Here is a 20839-nt window from a genome sequence, read left to right as displayed (position 1 = left end):
GGTTTTTAAAAAGCTGACATGTCAAAGTGCAGACAATGGCGTTAGGGACAAATGCTTTAGGAAGTTAAAGGAGCTCTTCCAGGTAAAAATTGGACAGTTTTTGGAACAGATTTAGGGAAACGGAAACATTGATTCTTCGTCTTAGTTAAGGTGATTTTTTGTTATACTTCCAGTAAAGGAACAACCAGACCAAACCGATGTGCTCACAAAAAGCTGATTTCAAAAACAGCTTGTTGTACATTTCTATTTTTAATGAAACATGATAAGATGTAAGTATTAAAGAAAGAAAAACACACCTGCCCTTGATAACATCTGAAATATTTTATTACCCTTTACTAAAAAAAAAAAAAAAACCAGAACCCTGACCAATTAAAACCTCTGTAAATTCACATGGAACGTTTTGAAAAAGACAGTAAGCGTGGCTTTAAGATATTCCTTTAATTGAAATGAAATCATAAAAATGACTGGCAATGAAAAACATCTACTGCCACCTAAAGAAGATATTCAGAGCTAACGAGTCACAGCTGGACATTTACAGACGGATCAGGTGAGAAGATTCCTGATATTAAATCCATCATAAAATAAAAGTGTAAAACATTCCCATTAATAGCATGTTTCCTCACAGCAAGTGGCAGGCAACACAGTCCTGTGGGAAAATGCGTGCTTGTTGAAGTGTTCAAATAGCAGAAAACAGTAGCATAAACAGTTTCAAGGGGCATCCAGCTGTTCCAGTAAAGTTCTTCTTCTCTTCTCCAGCTCTCCTTCACTCAGCTCACTGCCCGACGTGTCCCAGCCACCCTGATCAGAGCACACACGGACTCAGTAAACACTAACCCAAGCATTCAAAGCTTCTGTCCAGTAGCTCTCCATTTAAATAACCATTAGGCACCAGGAGACAAACAGTGCCTTCCAAGCTTCTAGAAGTCACACCTCTCAAGCTTTTTCATGTTACAAAAAACAAGAATGTATTTTACTGGGATTTCATGGGACAGACCAAAGCAAAGTAATGCATAATTGTGGAGGGGGAGGAAATGAGACATGGGTTTCAGAATCCCCTTAAAAAGTTAAATCTGCAGTGTTGTGTGAATTTGTGTTTAGCCCCCTTTACTCTGACACCCCTAAATAACACCCAGGGAAACCGATTGCTTTCTGAACTCATAATTACTGAATAGCTGCGTGTAATTAACCTCAGTATACATCTAGCTGTTCTATGAAGACCTCAGAGGGTTGTTAGAGAACATTGGAAAGTGAACAGTCCTGGGAACACAGCAGACAGGTTAAAGAGATGTTTAAATGGTTAGGTTATGAAAAAAAATCCCAAGCTTTGAGCATCTCACAGAGCAACGGTTCAATATATCATCCAATGACATCTGCAAACCTACAAGACATGACCGTCTAAATAAACCGACAGGCCCTCTGAGGACAGCTTTAGTCAGTGAAGCAGCAGTTTGCTACGGGCCATGCAGGGGGACAGCAAACATGAGGAAGAAAGCTGTGGTCAGATGAGACCGAAATGTCTTCCTCACATGTAAAACTCACACTGCCCATCACTCTGGACACACCATCTCCACTATGAAACATGGTGGTGGCAGCATCATGCTGTAGAGATCTTGATGGAAAGAACTAGACAGGACATCCTAGAAGAAAATCTGTTAAATGCTGCAAAAGACGAGACTGCGGTGGAGGTTCACCTTCCAGCAGGATGACTGTAAATGTTCAGCCAGGGCAACAATCCGATGGTTTAGATTAAAACATATTCCTCTGTTAAAGACCTAGTCAGAGACCAGACCCAAACCCTAGTGAGAATTTATGTGACAATGTATTATGGCCCCTTTTCCACTGCAGGGACATTCAGCCATTCAGACCTGTATAAAAGGTCCTGGTCTGGGGTAGGGACGGGGTTATGTGCAGAGCAGCGATGATTGGTGGACATTTTTCTGATGTGTTCCGACTTCTGCTCCCCCACCGTATTTAAGACCTGCGTGTTGTTATAGTTTTATAGATCTGTAATTAAGTGTCTTGAGGTGGTCACCTGCCTTCTTTCTCTAGCAGATCGCTGGGTTTCAATTACAATGCGGTACAACACCACAAGCAAACAAGGTGTAGAGCCGTTATTTTCACAACCTCCCTACAAGCTGATTTCAATATATCTTCCACGGCCTTTCAGAGCAGTGGAAACAGAAAGCGCACAAATTACCCAGGATTCCTTTTACCGAGGTAAAATAAATCCCATGAATTTAGAAAATGGGATTATGTCAACTATTAAGTTATATAGCTGATGTCCATTCAACCTGAGCATGAGCAATCAAGAATGGCAAAAAATGTTCACGTCTCTAGGAAGCTGGAGACAAAACCCAGAACACTTGCAGAGTGTAACTGTAATAGAACATAGTTCTAGGATGTATTATCTCAGGGGGCTGAATACAAATACATGACGCACTTTTCAGATTTCTCCTTCCAGATCGCAGTTATTTGCTACTTTCTGTCCATAACATAAAATCACAGTAAATTACAATGAAGATTGTAGTTTCAAAGTGACTAAATGATAAAAAGCTCAACTGACAAAAACACTTTCACCAGGTACTGTGGAATTAGTGAAGAAAATTCACCTCCTCTTTGGCTGCTTTCCTTTTAGGAGATTTCTGTTTAGACTCTGAGCGAGATTTCCCCCGAGTCTTGTCGTTCTCTTTATCCTTCTCTGAATCCCGCTCTCGCTTCCCGTCACGCTCTCTTCCTTTTTTCTCGCCGTCGGAGTCCGGTGAGGCCTGTTTGTCACGGTTTAAGTCAATTCACAATGAACTAAATGCACATTCTGAAAAGCCGCTTTGAGCTCAGTTTTACTTACAGACTTGTGGCGCCTCTTCTTGCCCTTCTTCTTGTGTTTCTTGGATTTTTTATAGCTTCTCTCTGATTCGAAGCAGAACATACAAACAGAGCTGCATTTCTTCCACACGGCGATCAAACGATTCACGGAGCAAGGAAAAACACTCACCAGATTCTCCACTAGAAGAGTGCTCAGAGGGAGATTTGGACTGGGACCTCTTCTTCTTCTTGTGGTACTCCTCATCCTCTGACTCTGAAGCCTGTGGAAATAATTAGCAAGTTTCATACATTGTTAAACGCTTGTTCACCACAATAAGCGGTTTATTCTTTTTAAGTCCTAAGAGCTACTGACTGATCGAGAGCGTGAGCGCTTCCTGTGGTGTTTCTTGGACTTCTTTGAATGCTTCTTTGTCTTGGAGTGGTGATGCTGGCATTCATGCTGACAGAAAAGGAAATAAATGCTCTATGAATAACATCTGGATGGATAAACTCACCGCTTTCCTCACAGTCATCATGGCAACCTCACCTCCAGGACATGCATGAAATCTTTGAATATCCTCTTCCTCTCTGACTCCAGCGTCACATCTTCAAAGGCGGCCTCTTTTAGGAATCTTTCTCTGACCTGAAACAGTCAAATGTCACCTATTACAAACAACGGAGGAAGATGCAAAAGAAACTGCGAAACAATAATGAAACTATGAGGGTTTTCATTTGTGCGGAGTACGTACTTCCTCCCATGTAGCCTCTGGCTCCAGCGGTGGTGTGGCCTGCTTCAGCATGGTTTTGAAAGCTGCTTCTTTCCTCTTCATCTTGCGGGCTTCCTCCTTCTCTCGCTCCCTCTCTCTGGCTTCAGCCTTCTCCAGTAACTGCTCAGAAAGATATCCAACCATGAACATAAAAACATGGTGCAGGGAAACAGTTTGACAAAAAAACAAACAGAAATATGTAACATTTGAACTCCTAACAAGCCTGTTTTATTTTAAAATCTTCATCCAGTCCTTAAGAAATTACCTGCTTAGGTAGGTTTAAGGATAAACAGTTTATTTACAACAGACATTAAAGAGGAACAATTTCTTTACAGATAAACTGTGCTATTTTTTTTTATAAATTTCATATAAACCTTTTTAATTATGAAATATTTGTCAAATATTTGTAAAACTGTCTCAGTGCTGCCCTCTTTGGGTTGAACGGTGGTTACTGCAGTTGAACTTTCCGATTGGTTCAAACGGTACATGCTTAAGTCACAGCCCTGTGTTTGTTTATAGAACCGTCTCACCCCGACCTGACCCGACCCGCCCCAGTAACGAGTCAGGAGTTGGAATTGCTCCTCCACTGCCTCGGCAGCACCACTTCTGGCCAGCGCCACGCCTGCGCCAAGTCAGCGGTTTGAACTGATAAGGCTCAGACCCGCTGGGCTCCATAAAGCCTTTCTTAACCTCCGGTAACGGGGTGAAAAATCCTCCACCTCAAAAGATCTAGCCGTGGCCAAACTACCAGCATCACTCTGCTCATCCCCACACCTTCTCCTAAAACCACTCTAATATTACACACAATGTTTGCTCAGAGTCTACAAATGTTCAAAGCAGAAGTTAACTGAAGAAAACCTTTGAAATGCACAGTTCTGCCCTTCCTCTATTTGTTTCTACAAACTGCCAGTCAGCTGGCTGAAAGAACCCTTTCATTTTTCATTTAAAATACAAAATCAAGCGTTTGAAACTATTTCTTGTTGGAAAAACAAGACGTCGGCCAACTTGTAAGCTGGAGTCTTACACTGTTGAAGGCCAGCTTTATGTTTCCAGCATCCAGAGTAGTGGCTCTCTTGTCCGAGCTGATGACGGATCCAAAGTCCTCAAAGCTGGTGTTCACTTCCACCAGGAAGCCTTTATCCTGAGGAGACACAGACACAAAGAGATCGCTGAACAAAAACCTCTCCAGGTCTAACAGCGAAAGCACAGATTGTTTCAAATTCTTGACTAAATGTAATTTTGATTCCCTGTAGCTTACCTTGAGGATATCTTTGATTATTCTTTTTTCATCGTGGTAACGGGCTTTCAGGTCTTCCACATAGAATTTGAAAAGGTCCAAAGGAGTGGAACCTGCAGAAGATCACAGTAAATTTAAAATGCATATCTGCACCTCAAACTAAAATCAGAATGAAAGTTATTCTGCAGATAATAAAACAGATACAAAACAATAAATTAGATAAGTGAGTTTGGTAAGAAGAAAAAAATAAAGTGAGTAATATCTGAAATGTATTAAAATGCCGTCACATTTCCACTCAGTATCTATGTTTTATTAGTAAATAAAATGAATTGAATGCATTTTTTTCAGTTCATTTCTGTCCCATTCACGCGCAGCTGAGCTCTCAGCTCATTGCAGACATGTGGAGTCACGTGTGATGCGCCCTGCTGTCGTACCAGGCTGACCCAGCATGCTGCTGAAGCGCATGTCAGAGCTCAGGGTCGGGTACATCTCCATCCAGGAGGACATGGAGTGAAGTTGGCCATGGTCGTGAAGCTCATCCAGAAATTTCTGTGCAAAAAAAAATAAAAAGAGACAAGTATGATTTCGGGACAGCGAGTATCGGAACAATATATTTTCTTTTGTTTTATTTTGTTCATTTTTAGACAAGATTACATGTGATAAGCAGGATATTAAACAATCATTTAGGTGTGTAGAGGGGAACATGCCTGGAAGGACTCTCTGTTTTTGCGCTGTCGTCTTCTTTCCCTGAGGAGAGTCTTCTGCTTGTCTTCTTCCTCCTCCTTCTCCATAGCTCGTATGTGCTCTTCAAAGCAGATGAGGGCATCCTCTTTATCCATATCTGCCAGCAGATAACAGGGACAACATCTTTAACATTGAGAGGTGAACCTGCTGCTGCCTCAGAAACACATTCCTCACATCAATACTGCCTTTAAAACTGATGGGAAATCATAGTCCTGTGTTTTTGTTCTCGTACTTTGCAGCTCCTCGTCCTCAGCAAACGTTGGGTTGTCCAGCAGATACTGCTGGGCCTCAGACCAGGTGGTGCGATATGTCACATTAGCCATGTTGTCCAGAATGTTCTTCAGTGCCTCCCAGTTCCTCTTTCTCAGCTGCTTGGCTTGTTCCTGCAGGAAGAACAAAGCCAGAATGTGACCTGTACTCTGGAAATACAAATATATTCCCATAACCTGTTTTTTTCTTTCCATACTGATCCAGACATGGAAAGTACTTACATTCAAAACTGATGCAGGCTGATCATGAATGTTTTGGAACTTTTTAACACAATGAGACGACACATTACCTTCTCCTTTTTTGCCAGGTAGAACAGCACATCTTCATAGATCTCCAGCCTGTCTCTCTCAGGAACGCAGCTCCATACTTCCAGCTCACTAAACATTTGCTCTGCTTTTCTGGATCACAGATGCACACACAGATAGAGCTGCTTAGGATCATTTTCACACAAAAACCCCCACATGAGGGCAGCATTTCACAAGCGAACCACCTTTAACACTTCCCTGTACAATCCAACAGAGGCACCTTTAAGCAGAATAAAATCTGATTACATACATTTTAATAAAACACATAAAAAGACACAGCTTAGTTTATATATCCAAAGCCTTTTTTTTTTTAGGATATCAATTGAGTGATTCTATAATGCTGACTTTAAGGAAAGCCAGTGCCTCTGACTGGCAACAGCGCAATAAATAAAAGATGAGAAACACATTATCGCAAAGTCCAGCTATCACTCTCACACTGCTGGTTCTGAGTCATCCCAGTCGTGGTGCCAGCAGAACTCTGAAACTGACTCGCTGTCAAGGTCACCAGCCGATGGTCCGTCATGGTGACTTTCATCCCTACACTAAACCAAAGAACTGACAAACCAGATGCTATATTCACCTCCAATGAGTTTAATTTTTAATAATTAATCCTGTCAAAAAGGCATAACTTAAATATATATATATATATATAAATATGTTTTTTTTTTTTTATTATATATTTTAATAGAACTAAGCCAATTTTATTAATGCTGATTTGAGATGTTCCTAAGAATGAATTGTAATGCTTGAATATAAGTTGAAATTAGTTTGGAAATTCTGCCCAATACAAAATGGAGATTAGAAAAGTTGTATTAGATTTAAATGAAGGAGAGGAGTAAAAACCCTGAGGACCAAACTCTTCACATGTAAACCCGTCAACAGGGAGGATTAAGTGGAGCTGAGCAGCCCTGTGGCAGCGTGAGGATGTGTCTGCCATAGATGACCTTTAATTGATCCGGTCGGTATAATGAAATTGACAGTTCAGAGCAACACAAATCAATCTGTGGGAAAACACGCACATACTCTAAAATTACAGCAGGACTTACTTGTATCTGGTGGTGGACGTCATCTTTTCATGGTTCTCCAAGAACCTCTGGAAGGTCTCTTTGGACTCTTTGTATTTAATCCTGGCTTCTTCCTTTTCCTCCTTCTCGGTTTGGACTTTGTAGGCGTTAAACGCCTGCTTCTTTTCACTCAGTTTAGGAAGCGCACTGTTGACAGGAGAGCAAAGATACTTAATGCCATAGATGAGACCCGTTTAATCAGCAAACCACAGTGAGAAATAATCCTGTACCTGTAGCGGGGATCATTGATAATCAATTTCATGGCTTGTTCCCATGAGGAGTTTGAGGAAACACCCTAAAATGAAGGGAATACATTGTTATAATGGAGTAAGTAAGATACTTAAAACACATAAAAAGGTTTATCGCCATATATAAGAATATTTACATATATTTCAGGCATTTATTCTTTTAGTTTTGATAAGGGCTTACAGCTAATGAAAACCCAAAAAGCTTTTTTGAAAATTTTAATATTAAACAAGACAAATAAAAGATTTTTAATACAGAAATGTTATTTTATGGGCACCCACAGGGAAGACTACGAACCTGACAGATGTCCAACAGTCACAGACATCATCCGCAAAGAGGGTAAGCCTTAAAAGTAACTGCTAAAGAAACTGGCTGCTAACCAAGTGATGTATCGAAGCATGTTGATGGAAAGTTGAGTGGAAGGAAAAACTACTACTTTTTAAAATCTACGACAGTTTTTCCTTCCACTCAACTTTCCGATTCTACTGGAATCTTTAAAATTTTGATTCCTAGTTTCAATGACCAGTCCGCCGACTGGAAGAAGAAGTTGTTGAAAACCAACGAAGAAGTGACTTAGTAAGTGTGCGCACAACCAACGTAATTAAACACTTCCGAATTCGTAGTGTAGAGTCACATTCTCACTGACATTCTCACTGACACTCTCTCTGACACTCACGGCAGTCAGAATCAGGTAAGTAAACTATACCAACAACGAGGCAGCTAACAAGTCATACTCGACTTGAAACGATGGGTCATCTCAAATGCAAATACCCAGCTAACATTGGCCCATGTACTTTTTCACAGACAAACGACCTGAAATTGCTAATGTTAGCCAGGCTGCTGACCAGACTCCACGTTGTGGTGGTGGAACCAACAAAAGATGTATCCTTTGCTGTCAGATCTCGCTTTCTTGTATTTTGCATTCAAGCTTCTTCTACAACCCTAGTTGTCAGGGACAACGAGACAACTGTCAAGTCTGTCGTCTCTACTTGATTGTGAGGCCATAACACATCATTTCTGTATAAACACGTTTTTTTGTTGGTCTTATGTATAACTTTAATTTTCTAAGAAACAGTTTTTTTAGAAGCTGTTGGCTAAATTATCCCATTCAGTAAAAATACATAGACAAACTTCACTTTTGGAACTGAAGTACTAAAAAAAAGCAGTTTTAACTCCAATTTACCTGTAAACTGATAAATATATCAACATCATAACTCAAGGAGAACAATCCTTTGGAAAACCATAAAACAGACAAAAAGTAATTTTCTTAATTGCCTAAAGCTGCTTGTTTACGAGGTGTGGAGCGACAATAATTCAAGCAGCACCGCTGAGGGTTTATATAAGCGCCCTTTCTCTATAAGAACGCATTTCCCAGAACGTGACTCCTTCATCCATTATGGACTGATTCCACCGCGCGCCTCTGTCTCGTCACTAGTCACAGTTATTCTAACTCACTGAGGCATGGCGCTTTCTCTCACTGTCTTAATCCCAGACAGCCTCCTCTGCCTGTGATCCAATAAAGCTAATCATAAAGACAGACCCATTAGGATCTTGAAGGAAATGGCAAGCAATCTCAGAGGAGAGCTTTGTGCACAAAATTAAAAAGCACCTAAATATAGCAACATTCGAGGTGGGGTGCGCTTGGCCCGCCATGCGACTTGTAAACTACACGGCAACAGGAGGTGAACTTAATAGACCTCCCCAAGGGCTGAAGGGAGACGAGGGGGGTGAGAGGATTAGATTGGGATCAGAATGCAAAGCATGTGATGAGAAATCTCAAGTTTACAAGAGAGCTCACATTTTTCACACAGTTAGAAAGAAAAGTATCAGCCAGCAGAGTAGCTGTCGGTGGACAGTCAATACAAGCGAGATGGATGTTTATCAGATTCCCATAAACCAAAATACCACACTGGCACTCTTCTAGCAAGAAAAACAATTATACTACAACATCCTGAAAATTTCTAAGGTGCACATGATATCATCATGGCCATAAATATCATCAAGATTATTTTAATTTAGAATTGCATCTTCATTATGTAAGAAATGATTAACCTATTTTTTACTGTGCTGCATTAGAGCAACTCACGGTTCCTACAGATGCACAATCTGATACTTCTCTAAACTCAAATTTCTCAAAATCATTAAAAGATTATTTATATAAACACATTAAAACGATTTTCCATTAATAAGAGTAAATTAAAACCAGCTGCAAAAAGCAAAACAAGTACAATAAAATATTGAAAGAAATTCTCAAATAAAAGTCACGATGACCCTCAGCTAGAATTAAAAACAAGTGAAAAATAGGTTTTAAGAAGCTATTTTGGATAATCGACCAGCTGCTCTCCACAGATTGGAAACACTGGAGCAGCACATTGTCAACATACAGGTCCTTCTCAAAATATTAGCATATTGTGATAAAGTTCATTATTTTCCATAATGTCATGATGAAAATTTAACATTCATATATTTTAGATTCATTGCACACTAACTGAAATATTTCAGGTCTTTTATTGTCTTAATACGGATGATTTTGGCATACAGCTCATGAAAACCCAAAATTCCTATCTCACAAAATTAGCATATCATTAAAAGGGTCTCTAAACGAGCTATGAACCTAATCATCTGAATCAATGAGTTAACTCTAAACACCTGCAAAAGATTCCTGAGGCCTTTAAAACTCCCAGCCTGGTTCATCACTCAAAACTCCAATCATGGGTAAGACTGCCGACCTGACTGCTGTCCAGAAGGCCACTATTGACATCCTTAAGCAAGAGGGTAAGACACAGAAAGAAATTTCTGAACGAATAGGATGTTCCCAGAGTGCTGTATCAAGGCACCTCAGTGGGAAGTCTGTGGGAAGGAAAAAGTGTGGCAGAAAACGCTGCACAACGAGAAGAGGTGATCGGACCCTGAGGAAGATTGTGGAGAAGGGCCGATTCCAGACCTTGGGGGACCTGTGGAAGCAGTGGACTGAGTCTGGAGTAGAAACATCCAGAGCCACCGTGCACAGGCGTGTGCAGGAAATGGGCTACAGGTGCCACATTCCCCAGACCTGGGCTACAGAGAAGCAGCACTGGACTGTTGCTCAGTGGTCCAAAGTACTTTTTTCGGATGAAAGCAAATTCTGCATGTCATTCAGAAATCAAGGTGCCAGAGTCTGGAGGAAGACTGGGGAGAAGGAAATGCCAAAATGCCAGAAGTCCAGTGTCAAGTACCCACAGTCAGTGATGGTCTGGGGTGCCGTGTCAGCTGCTGGTGTTGGTCCACTGTGTTTTATCAAGGGCAGGGTCAATGCAGCTAGCTATCAGGAGATTTTAGAGCACTTCATGCTTCCATCTGCTGAAAAGCTTTATGGAGATGAAGATTTCATTTTTCAGCACGACCTGGCACCTGCTCACAGTGCCAAAACCACTGGTAAATGGTTTACTGACCATGGTATCACTGTGCTCAATTGGCCTGCCAACTCTCCTGACCTGAACCCCATAGAGAATCTGTGGGATATTGTGAAGAAAACGTTGAGAGACTCAAGACCCAACACTCTGGATGAGCTAAAGGCCGCTATCGAAGCATCCTGGGCCTCCATAAGACCTCAGCAGTGCCACAGGCTGATTGCCTCCATGCCACGCCGCATTGAAGCAGTCATTTCTGCAAAAGGATTCCCGACCAAGTATTGAGTGCATAACTGTACATGATTATTTGAAGGTTGACGTTTTTTGTATTAAAAACACTTTTCTTTTATTGGTCGGATGAAATATGCTAATTTTGTGAAATAGGAATTTTGGGTTTTCATGAGCTGTATGCCAAAATCATCCGTATTAAGACAATAAAAGACCTGAAATATTTCAGTTAGTGTGCAATGAATCTAAAATATATGAATGTTAAATTTTCATCATGACATTATGGAAAATAATTAACTTTATCACAATATGCTAATTTTTTGAGAAGGACCTGTATATTACTACTGCTGAAAACCACCACTCTGTGCAATCTTTAGTATTTAAGTTACTAAATCTGCTGTGGGCATTAAGGGCAGTTAGAGACAATGCAACTGGTGTGTTTATGGACCAAACATTGTGGGAATTCTTAATTTTTGATGCCTTTAATGAGTAGCGTAAAACATTTTTCAGATTTTTCAGCTTCTGACCATCCGACCACAAACCAGAGCCAATCGGGGAAACGATTCTCCGATTCCAACGTCAGGCCCACTCATGTAAAGCACAACTTGTGTGTGGAAATCATTTACATCCACTGGTTGTACTGGAGGGAGTTTTGGCTGCCTTTTAATCACAGCAGTCTTTAATATCCTTATATGTCAAAACCTGCATTTTTTTTTTTTTACATAATGTTAGTGTTTTTAAGGCTGTGAGCTGATGGTTATGCTTGTTTTCAGAAAGTTTTAATGCAGTGGGGATATGCTGGATAATATGTCTGTGTTAACTAAGCCTGCTAATGGTGCTGCAGTCTAAAAAAGTAAAATACGGCCTGAAATGTATCTTCAACATTATGTGTCTAAAAGTGTTTATTTGGCAAATGACTTATTTTTTTAAAGGATTATTTGATGCGTCATACATGATAATAGATGCTCCAATTTCAGCTGTAGACCTTCATTTCCTTTAGGTTAAAACAGTCATCTGGGGGCACAGCTCACCTTCTCCTTCAGCAGCTCTTTAAAGGCCTGCTTGGCTTCTTCTTTTGTGTTCCACTTAAAGGTTTTCTTCTGAAGTTCAGGTCGCTCTTCTTCTATGACTTCGACGCTGTGAATAAATGAGAATATTGCTGGAATTAGAATCATTATTACATTATTACAAGAACAGTGGTCTTAATTAACATTAGAAGTCAAATTAAAGTGTTTGAAAGTCAACAGGGATGTCTGTGAGTATTACTAATATGCAACAATGTGCCCTGCAGAAAGCACTTCAGTTTGAAGCAAGAACATGAAGTCGGGCAGAGAACTGATGCTAAGGCTGCATTTCTCTGTAAAAATAAATGGAAAAGGCAAAGAATAAACAAATACACAAATGTAAAATAAGATCTAGTAATGAAATTCTTGGCAAATTTATGACCTAAAATATAATTGTCTTTTAAATTAGGAAAAGAAAATCCCATGAATTTAAAAACAACAAGGAGACAAGGTTCCTACATATCAGTTGACCTTTGAGTACTAAATCTTAACCTTTCACTGTGTGAATAGGGGTTGTTTCCACAAATCATGAAAGCAAACGATGCCCTCCAATCTTCTTGGTGTGTTCCACTACTTTTAATCATCTGGAGTAACAAAATTCAGGTTTGTTTGGAAAACTACATCTACTGGACTTGTAAATAAGGATTAGAGCATTTAATACTGAAAGCAGCTTTTTTTTAAAACAATGTTGCTGAAACTTTTTTAAAGGTTCAGTTCAGCCTCATTTTAAAAGTATCTAGAATCTCTAAAAAAAAAAAGGTCAAAATGTAGTTTTGAAAAACTGAACATAATTTGTTAACTCCAGTTGTAATATAGCAAACCAGAGGGAAACCTCATCAATGATAAATAAAAAATCCACAACATTCATTAGATTTTTGTCCTCTAGAAAATGAAACCTGTAAATGATAAACACTTTTCAAGGGCCTGAATGAGAACCCTGAGAAGAAACAGTTTCCGAGTTTTCAAATGATTAAAGTTTGTAATAAACAATTCTGCCTAATAAATAGCACAAATGTGAGCCAGAGATGTACTATTTAGTAGATGTGAAGGTTCAGCTTGAAACAGGGCCAACTTTTCTTTACCTGGGTTTGCTCTCTGTGACAACAGCGCTCTCTGAGGAAGTCACAGGTGCCTCCACAGCCTTGACCTCAGCTGTTTGATGCACGGTCACCTGGGACTGTTGCTCCTCGGGGACTGCCGCTGCAGTTTCCACCTCCTTTACGGTCGCCATAGTGGCTGCGTTTTTATCGGCTTGCACTGTAGGAGCTGCAATCGTTCCAGGGGCCGCCGTCTCTGTAGTTCTGAAATCAAACCACGATGTTAGAGCCTCACATCAATACTAGGCATGTGTCGCTAACATATTTTTATAGTATGACATCCTCAAGTATAAAGAACATGTTTTCACAGCATTAACACAAAACAAACGTTCTAAATACTTTAATTTAAAACCGAAAAGAAAAAAATATTCCAACTTAAAATTTTTTTTTACATATTACATTTATAACAATGTCTTACATAGCATTTTGATACCTGCTCATAACCAAGGTTTTAAAGAAACCTTCCCGTTTGTCATTCTGCGTTGGAAGCGATAAAGTGCCGAACGTTTCTTTCAGCCAGCTAACCGCCAGTGTGCAGCAAAAGGTGAGAACGATCCAACTATTCTTGGAAAAAAGCTCTGGTCACTCTAGCACTTTCTCTGCCCTCTTACTGAGAAGATTTTAAACCGTATGACTGGTAAGATGGAAAATGTTTGAAACCTTGGTATTGGCAACCAGTCTGTGTCTCATGAATACAAAATGGAAACTGATAATGAGAACAGATAATGGAACACCGAGGAGTAACAGATGGTAAAAAGAATGACGTACCCACTCTCCTCTGCTTTGATCATAGCTGGAACAGACAAAGAAAGTAACCATTAATGGGTTCCTGCTTCCTTTTCAAAGCAAAGTACAAACAAGCGTGCCAAACACAGATCGATGCACATAGGAAGCCAAAATGTTTTCTTGAAAATGTCTTTTCTGATGTTTGTACAACAGCGATTCCTGGACTCATTTATGCTTTAAATGATTTGTCGTACATGCCAGGAGAATGCTCAGTGCGTTCTGTTCAGAAACTTAAGTTAAACATAAGCTTGAAAATATGAGACAGCATATTTTACCTTCCAGATCCTCCAGCTCTTTGGGTTTGGTCCATCTGGACTCCTTTGTCTGAGAGTTGTAATAATAAGGCTTCCCTGTGTCAGACTTGTACTCCTTCCAGGGGCATTTAGACAGCATTTGCTTTAAAAACAAAATTAAAAAAATGATGATAATTTTGGGTTTTGGGATCATTTTCATTAGCTGAATGCCATAATCATCTAAATTAATAGAAACAAATGCTTAAAACATACTATATCCCTCTGCTTGTGATCTGTATAATATACGAGTTTCACTTTCTCAGTTGTATTACTAAAAATATGAACCTTTCCATGGTATTTTTATTCTCTGTGATGCACCTGTATATGTAACTTAATGTTAATCATAGTGTGACAAATTTCAGTAAATGAACCACATGGAGATATTTTTCATCAACAGCGCTTAGCTAAATCTGGTGAATTAACACCAGGAAAGTCCTTTGGTCCACCTGTCTGGTCCCGGCTAAAAGCGGAGTTCATTTTTTCTTTTGGTGCGAGTCATTTCACGTTGTACTTTTTGTCAGTGAACTATACATGGTAAACAAAGCAATGCATATAATTGCTGCTCCCACTGAACAGAAATGACTAGGACGGCAGACAGAACAGACCCAGAAATGGAGGAAACATTTTGCTTATTGCGTCTCGTGCCTTTAGATAACTTTGGCAAAGTTTTCTCACTTTAACGCAGCCTCATTTGGGAGATCGCTCAACCCCCATATCGTTCATTTTCTCGCTAAACATGCTGAACACGACCAAATTCTTGTTTGTCTTATCTAGCAGTTGTGTTATTGTGTGCATCTGCCCAAATAACGAGGCGGCACAGAATCTCCTTGTTGCTACAGGTCTGTTCATGGCTCATCGTTTGTAGCATCTATGCAGTAGTACCGTTAGCAACACAGAAGGGCTAATTTTTCCCTTGATGCCCTGCTTGTTAAGTTATGTTTCCTGGAGTTGGGTCGGATCGAGAATCCGTTTGGAAGCGGGCCTAGATAATGATGACCTGAAAAAGTGGGTCCGGACCATGGTTCAGTTGAGTGTATTCACACCACCACAAACCAAACGGGGAAACAAACTCTGGTCCGTTTAAAGGTGTGAATACTAAACTGACACTTTTTACTCTACGTATTAAGCTTAAAAAGGGGTAAAAAATAAATAACAGACCAGACAGATAGAGGTGGGTTAATGCTAAAACACGTCTTTTATTGCACAGGTCAACAAATATCTGATTAGTTAGTAGCAGTCTGCCGTATATGAAGGGATAAAAGTCCGTACCTCTGCAGGTGATTTCAGTTCATCTGGTTTCTCCCATGTAGATTGTTTGGTTTCTGTATTGTAATAATAAGTTTTCCCATCTAATGATTTGTGTTCTGTCCACACAGATTTCTGAAAGAAAACATAAATGACAAATAATGTTAATCAGATATTCACAATTAGTCACTTTCAATTAATACATAAAGTTTTTACTGTTCTTTTATCAAACTTTAAACACTTTAAGGGTCTTTTGGCTGTAGGTGTGTGCCAACCTTTTTTGGCTGTTCTTCCTGTGGGGATCCATTTGTTGCACTCTGCAGTAACAAAAGACACGGGATAACATTTACTATTAGGAGCGGGAGCAAAGAACAAGAGTCAGCATTGTTAAAACTTATAAATCTGCAACTGAAGAGAACTGTGATAGACGTACAGTTGTTCCAGGTGCCGCGGCTGTAGGAACTAAGACATAAAAAATAAGTCAGATTCTGAGCTTCAAGTGAAACTAAAACAAAGGAACTGATTTGTAAACTGGATCTCACCTGTGGAATCAACACCAGGCTGAAGAAACAAAAAGAAAGAAATATATTACTGGGACAAACTTAAAAGAATTATACCAGAAATGAATTAGCAACAAATATTGAGCAATAAAACTTTCTTTTTCAGTACACAGCCTACTTTGAAAACAAAATGTGCCTCACGATCTCTCATCCCATCAGGATATTGGTGCAATAAATGTTTAATTACATTCATTTGCATTTGGCAAAAACTACTTAGTTAAACACAAGGAAAGAATGGCAGACCAGGTCTTTAAATTACAAATTACTTCTAAATGAACTAAAACCAAAAACATAAATGACTCATTTTGGACAGATGCTCATTATAATTTCAGATCCTATTTTTATTTTTGAGTACAAATTTACTTTAAAGTATGGTTTCAAACATATAGTAATGTTTCCTTACTATCAGCATGCTCCCTATAAAAAGGAGACTTAGAGCTTTTAGGTAAATTGTTTTAATTTAGTCTCACTGGAGGGTTTTCAAGCATGAATGGCCTGTTTTGGGTAATGCCACATTTTAATCAAATTTAAATCAGAACTTTGAGTAGGCTACTCTAAAAAGTGGACTTGCTGGTGTCTTTTAGATCAGGTCCTGGTGCATGACCCGAGTGCACTTGAGCTTAAGGTCAGGAACTGGTGGCCAGGCCTTTTGCTTCAGGATTTATGGTTACATCAGTTACCGAAAGTCATCCAGGTCCTGATGACCTGGCAGCAACGCAGCCCCATACCATCAGACCACCATGTTTGACATGGTACGATGTTCTTTTTCTGGAATGGAAGGATTGTTTTACACCAGACGTAATCAGACGCAGACAATTCAGAAGGTCCCTTTTCTTTCTAACCAGTCCAAAGAATATTTTTCCAAAAGTACCAAGGACAATCAAGATGCTTTTGGGAACATCTAAAATGGCCCTTTGTATTCTTTTTGGTCAGCGTTGGTTTTGGAACCCTTTGAATGACTGAAAGATGTCAGTGACTTTGTTTCTTATCTGTTCTTAAATATACTTCGATCAGGGTTTAATGTGTTGCTTTTTTAAAAATGTTATGGCATACTTCATGTTGTCAGGCAGTTTCAGTTGAAGTGATTTATCGATTCTGCTGGTCTGGCGGCAACACCCAAACAATTCCTTAAACAAGGGTATGGCTAATGAATCTGAACCAAGAAAATGTGATTACTCACAGTTCAACATGTAACAATCTGTCATTTTATTTATAATTTTTTTTACACAGAGTCAGATTTGTTTGAAAAGCTTTTTTTCTCCTTAATAAACAAGATCATCATTTGAAAACTGCATTTCGCATTAATTGAGATTATCTTTTGCGTCATTTCAAAATCTGTGTCTAAATGTAACAAAAAAAGCAAAAACAGAAGAAATCTGTAAGCAGACAAACACTTTTTCATGCCACTGTATTTGTTGTTTATATGCTTCATTTGGCATTTACTGGATTGCAGGTTAATTTTGAGCTTTGTGAAGCCGAGCATAAAGAGATATATATGGAGATGAGACGTACTGGTCCCGTTGGTTGCACGGTTGCAGCTGGGATACGAGGGGGCAGCATCATGCCCGGCATCATGGGCGGTATCATGCTTGGCATCTAATAAAAGAAGCATCATGAAACATTCAGACATTTGCATACTACCAACCGCAAACAGAAGTCTTCTTGCACCATGAGAGCATGTCACAGTGTCTGCGTGATGGGATACTTCAGGGAGAAGGTGAGACCCGAGTTAGGTTTGCTGTTCTAATTTAATCATGTGATAACACATTTTATGATTTGTGCAGTGCCAACACACCAAGACTGCCTCCCCCTTATCTGCTTTTCAAACTTATGACTCTTTATTCCAACTCTCTTTCTGAGATCACACCTTCTTATCGCTGACAAGATGACTTATGCTTGCCAATATGTGACACATCCCTGCTTAGTGAGTAAATAAGATAAAAAAGAATTTTAATAAATGACTAACTTATAAATAATTGTTTATAAAACTCCCTAATTTTAGATCAAATATACATTATATTCTAAACAATCAGCTTTTTGGCACAAGACCTGGGTAAAAGTGTTTTGTCATCAACTTCTCTTGAAAGATGGAAATAAATGAATGAAAATTTAAACGGACCATTATATTGACGCCATTTTTAATTCTTTTAATGGTCTTCTCATTGCTGTAAATTGAAAAAGATACTATTTACTAACTCTACTCCCTTTTCAATGTAATATGACAGCAGAAATGCAGGCAGTTTAGACACAAGGTTTAAGAAAAGAAAAGAAAAACAAATTACCTGTCCCATTGGTGGAGCAGTCATTGGTGGCATTATGCCTGGTGGCATTATCCCTGGTGGCATTGGAGTCATGCTGGGTGGTCGCTGTGCCATTGGGGGTATTCCCATAGGCGGAAAGTGAGGAGGTATTCCTGGTGGTCCCATCTATCCAATTGAAGAAGTAGAGTGATATTGCATTTTTAAACTGTCAATAAAAGACTAAAGCAGGCATTTTAACTCAATACGGTTTGCCAGTTGAAAAAAAAACAGAACGCTAACTGTCCCAAAAAGCTTTGTACATCACTTACAAATGGAGGAGGTATCACTGCAGGGGGTACAGCTGCATAAGGTGCCGCTTGGCTCGGGCCATTATTAGTCTCGGTTGAAGACTGCCATGGAACAAAAACACAACACGACGTTAGTGAGGTTCTAACTTCCAAAAAAGCTAAGAGTTATATACTATTTAGTCTTTACCATCAGATTTCATGAAAAATCAAACCTTTAAATTGAGTAGATTTATTCAGTGGGGGAAAAATTCCATTAAGAAATTATTGTGTTTTCTATTCTGTTATCTTTAGGTCACCTCACAGGTTTTCTGTAGGATTTAGTTCCAGGGATAAGAAGATCACTGAAGAATGTTGGTTTCGTATGTCACAAACCATTTCTATTAATTTGGCCATGTGTTTTGTCTTACCATCTTGCTGAAAGACCAAAAAAAGGTCCAACTCTGACCCCTTAGAGGCCACTAGATTTGTATTTATGTTCCTGATACCATTCACTCTAACAAGGTTCTCAGGGGCTTTAAAAACAGAATCAGGTGCACAACATCTGCCACCATCGCATGTGTGGGATTTGTTGGAAGAATTTCCACAAACTCATCAACAAATCCGACTGGAGCATCTGTAGCCAAAAAGCACAGTCTTTGTCTCATCGAAACCAAAGCACACACTTTCAGCTAAAATGCACATATTTATATTTGTGATGGTGGGACAGAAGACGCTTTTCTAGGCATGCCTCGCAAACAACTGATTGGCATTTATTTCCTGTCTACTGGTTATTATGGACACTTGATGAACCCAAGATTCGTCTCCCCAGGGACAGAGAAGGTCTTGGTTTGCTCCAAGAAACTGATCAACTTGAAAAAGTACAGCATATATTTTGTGTTTCAAAATAACAAGGACAAAGTTGTCGAAGCACAGTAATAAACTACAGGAATGATTTGGTCTGAATTACATCAAATGTACTTAATAGTGAGGGTAGCTACAATAAGGAGATACTTGAAATGACAATGTCAAAAATATCCTTATGAACAAATTAAATAAACACAGTGAAAGCTTCATTTGAAGTAAATCCGATAACACAAAATCATCGACGCCATTATAAAAAACACAAACAAATCAACCAAATTGTGTAAAATTTCAGTCCCTATTGGAAAAACTAACGAATCTGATAAAGGGATATTTCAATTGTCCTAAATAGCTTCAAGCTAACAAAAGTGCTACTATTCATAATGAATGAGCCCAGGCTCCGTCTAAACTCTGGGAAAGAATCATGAAAAGTAGCATTGACTTTACCTAACCGACTACGTTTAAATCAGCAGCAGCTTGAGTTCAGGATCACAACTGAAAACCAATGTCCTGCATTCACAAAGCGAAATGCCCGCTGCTTTTTCTAATCGAGTCATCTTCAGTTAGCATCGGTTCCAGGTGATAGTCCGTGCCATAATGGTAAGAATATGCCGCTATATTAGCCCAAAGCTAACACGACATGCTAACTAGTGGCGGTCACTAAGAAGCGGCTTCTAACCACACAAAGAAAACTGATGTTTAAATTGTTTTCTGTTTTTTTCCGGAACATTACTCCTAATTTTAAATTTTTTCTTAACTTCTCTTTCGAGCAGTTCCACTCACCATGTTGACGGCAACCTCCGAGAAACTCCAGCACCTTCCAATAACGATCACAGCGATTGGTCTAACTGGCTTGTGACGCAGAAAATCGGAGGTGAAACGTTTCTGTTGGGTCAGTTTGCGCCGGAAAAACGCATAAAAGCGCAACACGATTCTTCTTTTTAGGTTTTCTTTGGCGGTTTGCAAACAACCAACACAATTCATCCCTAGTTACCCAATAAATAAATAAAATAACTAAATGAGTAAAAATAACAATAGGAGGGAGCAGCATAAGTAGAAGTAGAATACAAGCATCATACACAAACACTACTAAACAGCAAGCAGACAAAATGTACACCCCACATAATCAAGCTCAAAAACAGCACTTTGTGAAATATTTCAATCGTTTTGTGCAACTTTGCCAACTTCTGTCAAGTAAAACTGGCATTAAATTATGTACTTAAGACTTAAAGTATATATGACTGTAGTTTTTATTTGCATGACTTGCATATATTTTATGTATATTTATAAATAACTCAATATGTAATGGACCTGTTTGCCACTTTTTAAAGTGTCTTGTGAATTTTCACTGTAT

At 39.2% G+C, this 20839-nt stretch overlaps 1 protein-coding gene across 3 annotated transcripts; it reads right to left on the bottom strand.

Moving 5' to 3' along the window:
* Positions 1-423: 423 nt before the first annotated feature.
* prpf40a (PRP40 pre-mRNA processing factor 40 homolog A) lies at positions 424-20385 on the bottom strand. 3 transcript variants are annotated; one of them, XM_047371248.1, is made up of 27 exons: positions 20269-20385; positions 18667-18747; positions 18380-18523; positions 17610-17693; positions 16080-16098; positions 15971-15999; positions 15813-15854; positions 15562-15672; positions 14275-14395; positions 13982-14006; positions 13199-13417; positions 12084-12189; positions 7420-7484; positions 7172-7336; positions 6110-6218; positions 5783-5933; positions 5514-5647; positions 5241-5355; positions 4828-4919; positions 4594-4710; positions 3552-3689; positions 3350-3445; positions 3176-3262; positions 2993-3083; positions 2846-2907; positions 2610-2765; positions 424-798 (listed from the first exon to the last, which is right to left on the bottom strand). In XM_047371248.1, the coding sequence occupies exons 1-27, from the start codon at positions 20269-20271 to the stop codon at positions 709-711; spliced, it is 2652 nt and encodes an 883-aa protein (XP_047227204.1). In that variant the 5' UTR covers positions 20272-20385; the 3' UTR covers positions 424-708. The 3 variants fall into 3 exon arrangements, with proteins under 3 accessions (XP_047227204.1, XP_047227205.1, XP_047227206.1); XM_047371249.1 differs by lacking the exon at positions 20269-20385 and adding an exon at positions 19933-19988; XM_047371250.1 differs by lacking the exons at positions 18380-18523; positions 18667-18747; positions 20269-20385 and having other exon boundaries at positions 15562-15674; positions 15814-15854.
* Between the last annotated feature and the right edge of the window lie 454 nt (positions 20386-20839).

The sequence above is a fragment of the Girardinichthys multiradiatus genome, chromosome 7, assembly GCF_021462225.1.
Source record: "Girardinichthys multiradiatus isolate DD_20200921_A chromosome 7, DD_fGirMul_XY1, whole genome shotgun sequence".
Classification (NCBI taxonomy): Eukaryota; Metazoa; Chordata; class Actinopteri; order Cyprinodontiformes; family Goodeidae; genus Girardinichthys; species Girardinichthys multiradiatus.
The sequence above is the reverse complement of the archived record's forward strand: the minus strand, read 5'-3'. Positions and strand labels throughout refer to the sequence as shown.

Coding starts and splice junctions, on each gene's coding strand:
- prpf40a (XM_047371248.1), bottom strand. Junction 5,934..6,109: donor ACCTGGCAAAAAAGGAGAAG/GTAATGTGTCGT, acceptor TTCTTCCTGCAG/GAACAAGCCAAGCAGCTGAG. Junction 3,084..3,175: donor AGCGCTCACGCTCTCGATCA/GTCAGTAGCTCT, acceptor TTATTTCCACAG/GCTTCAGAGTCAGAGGATGA.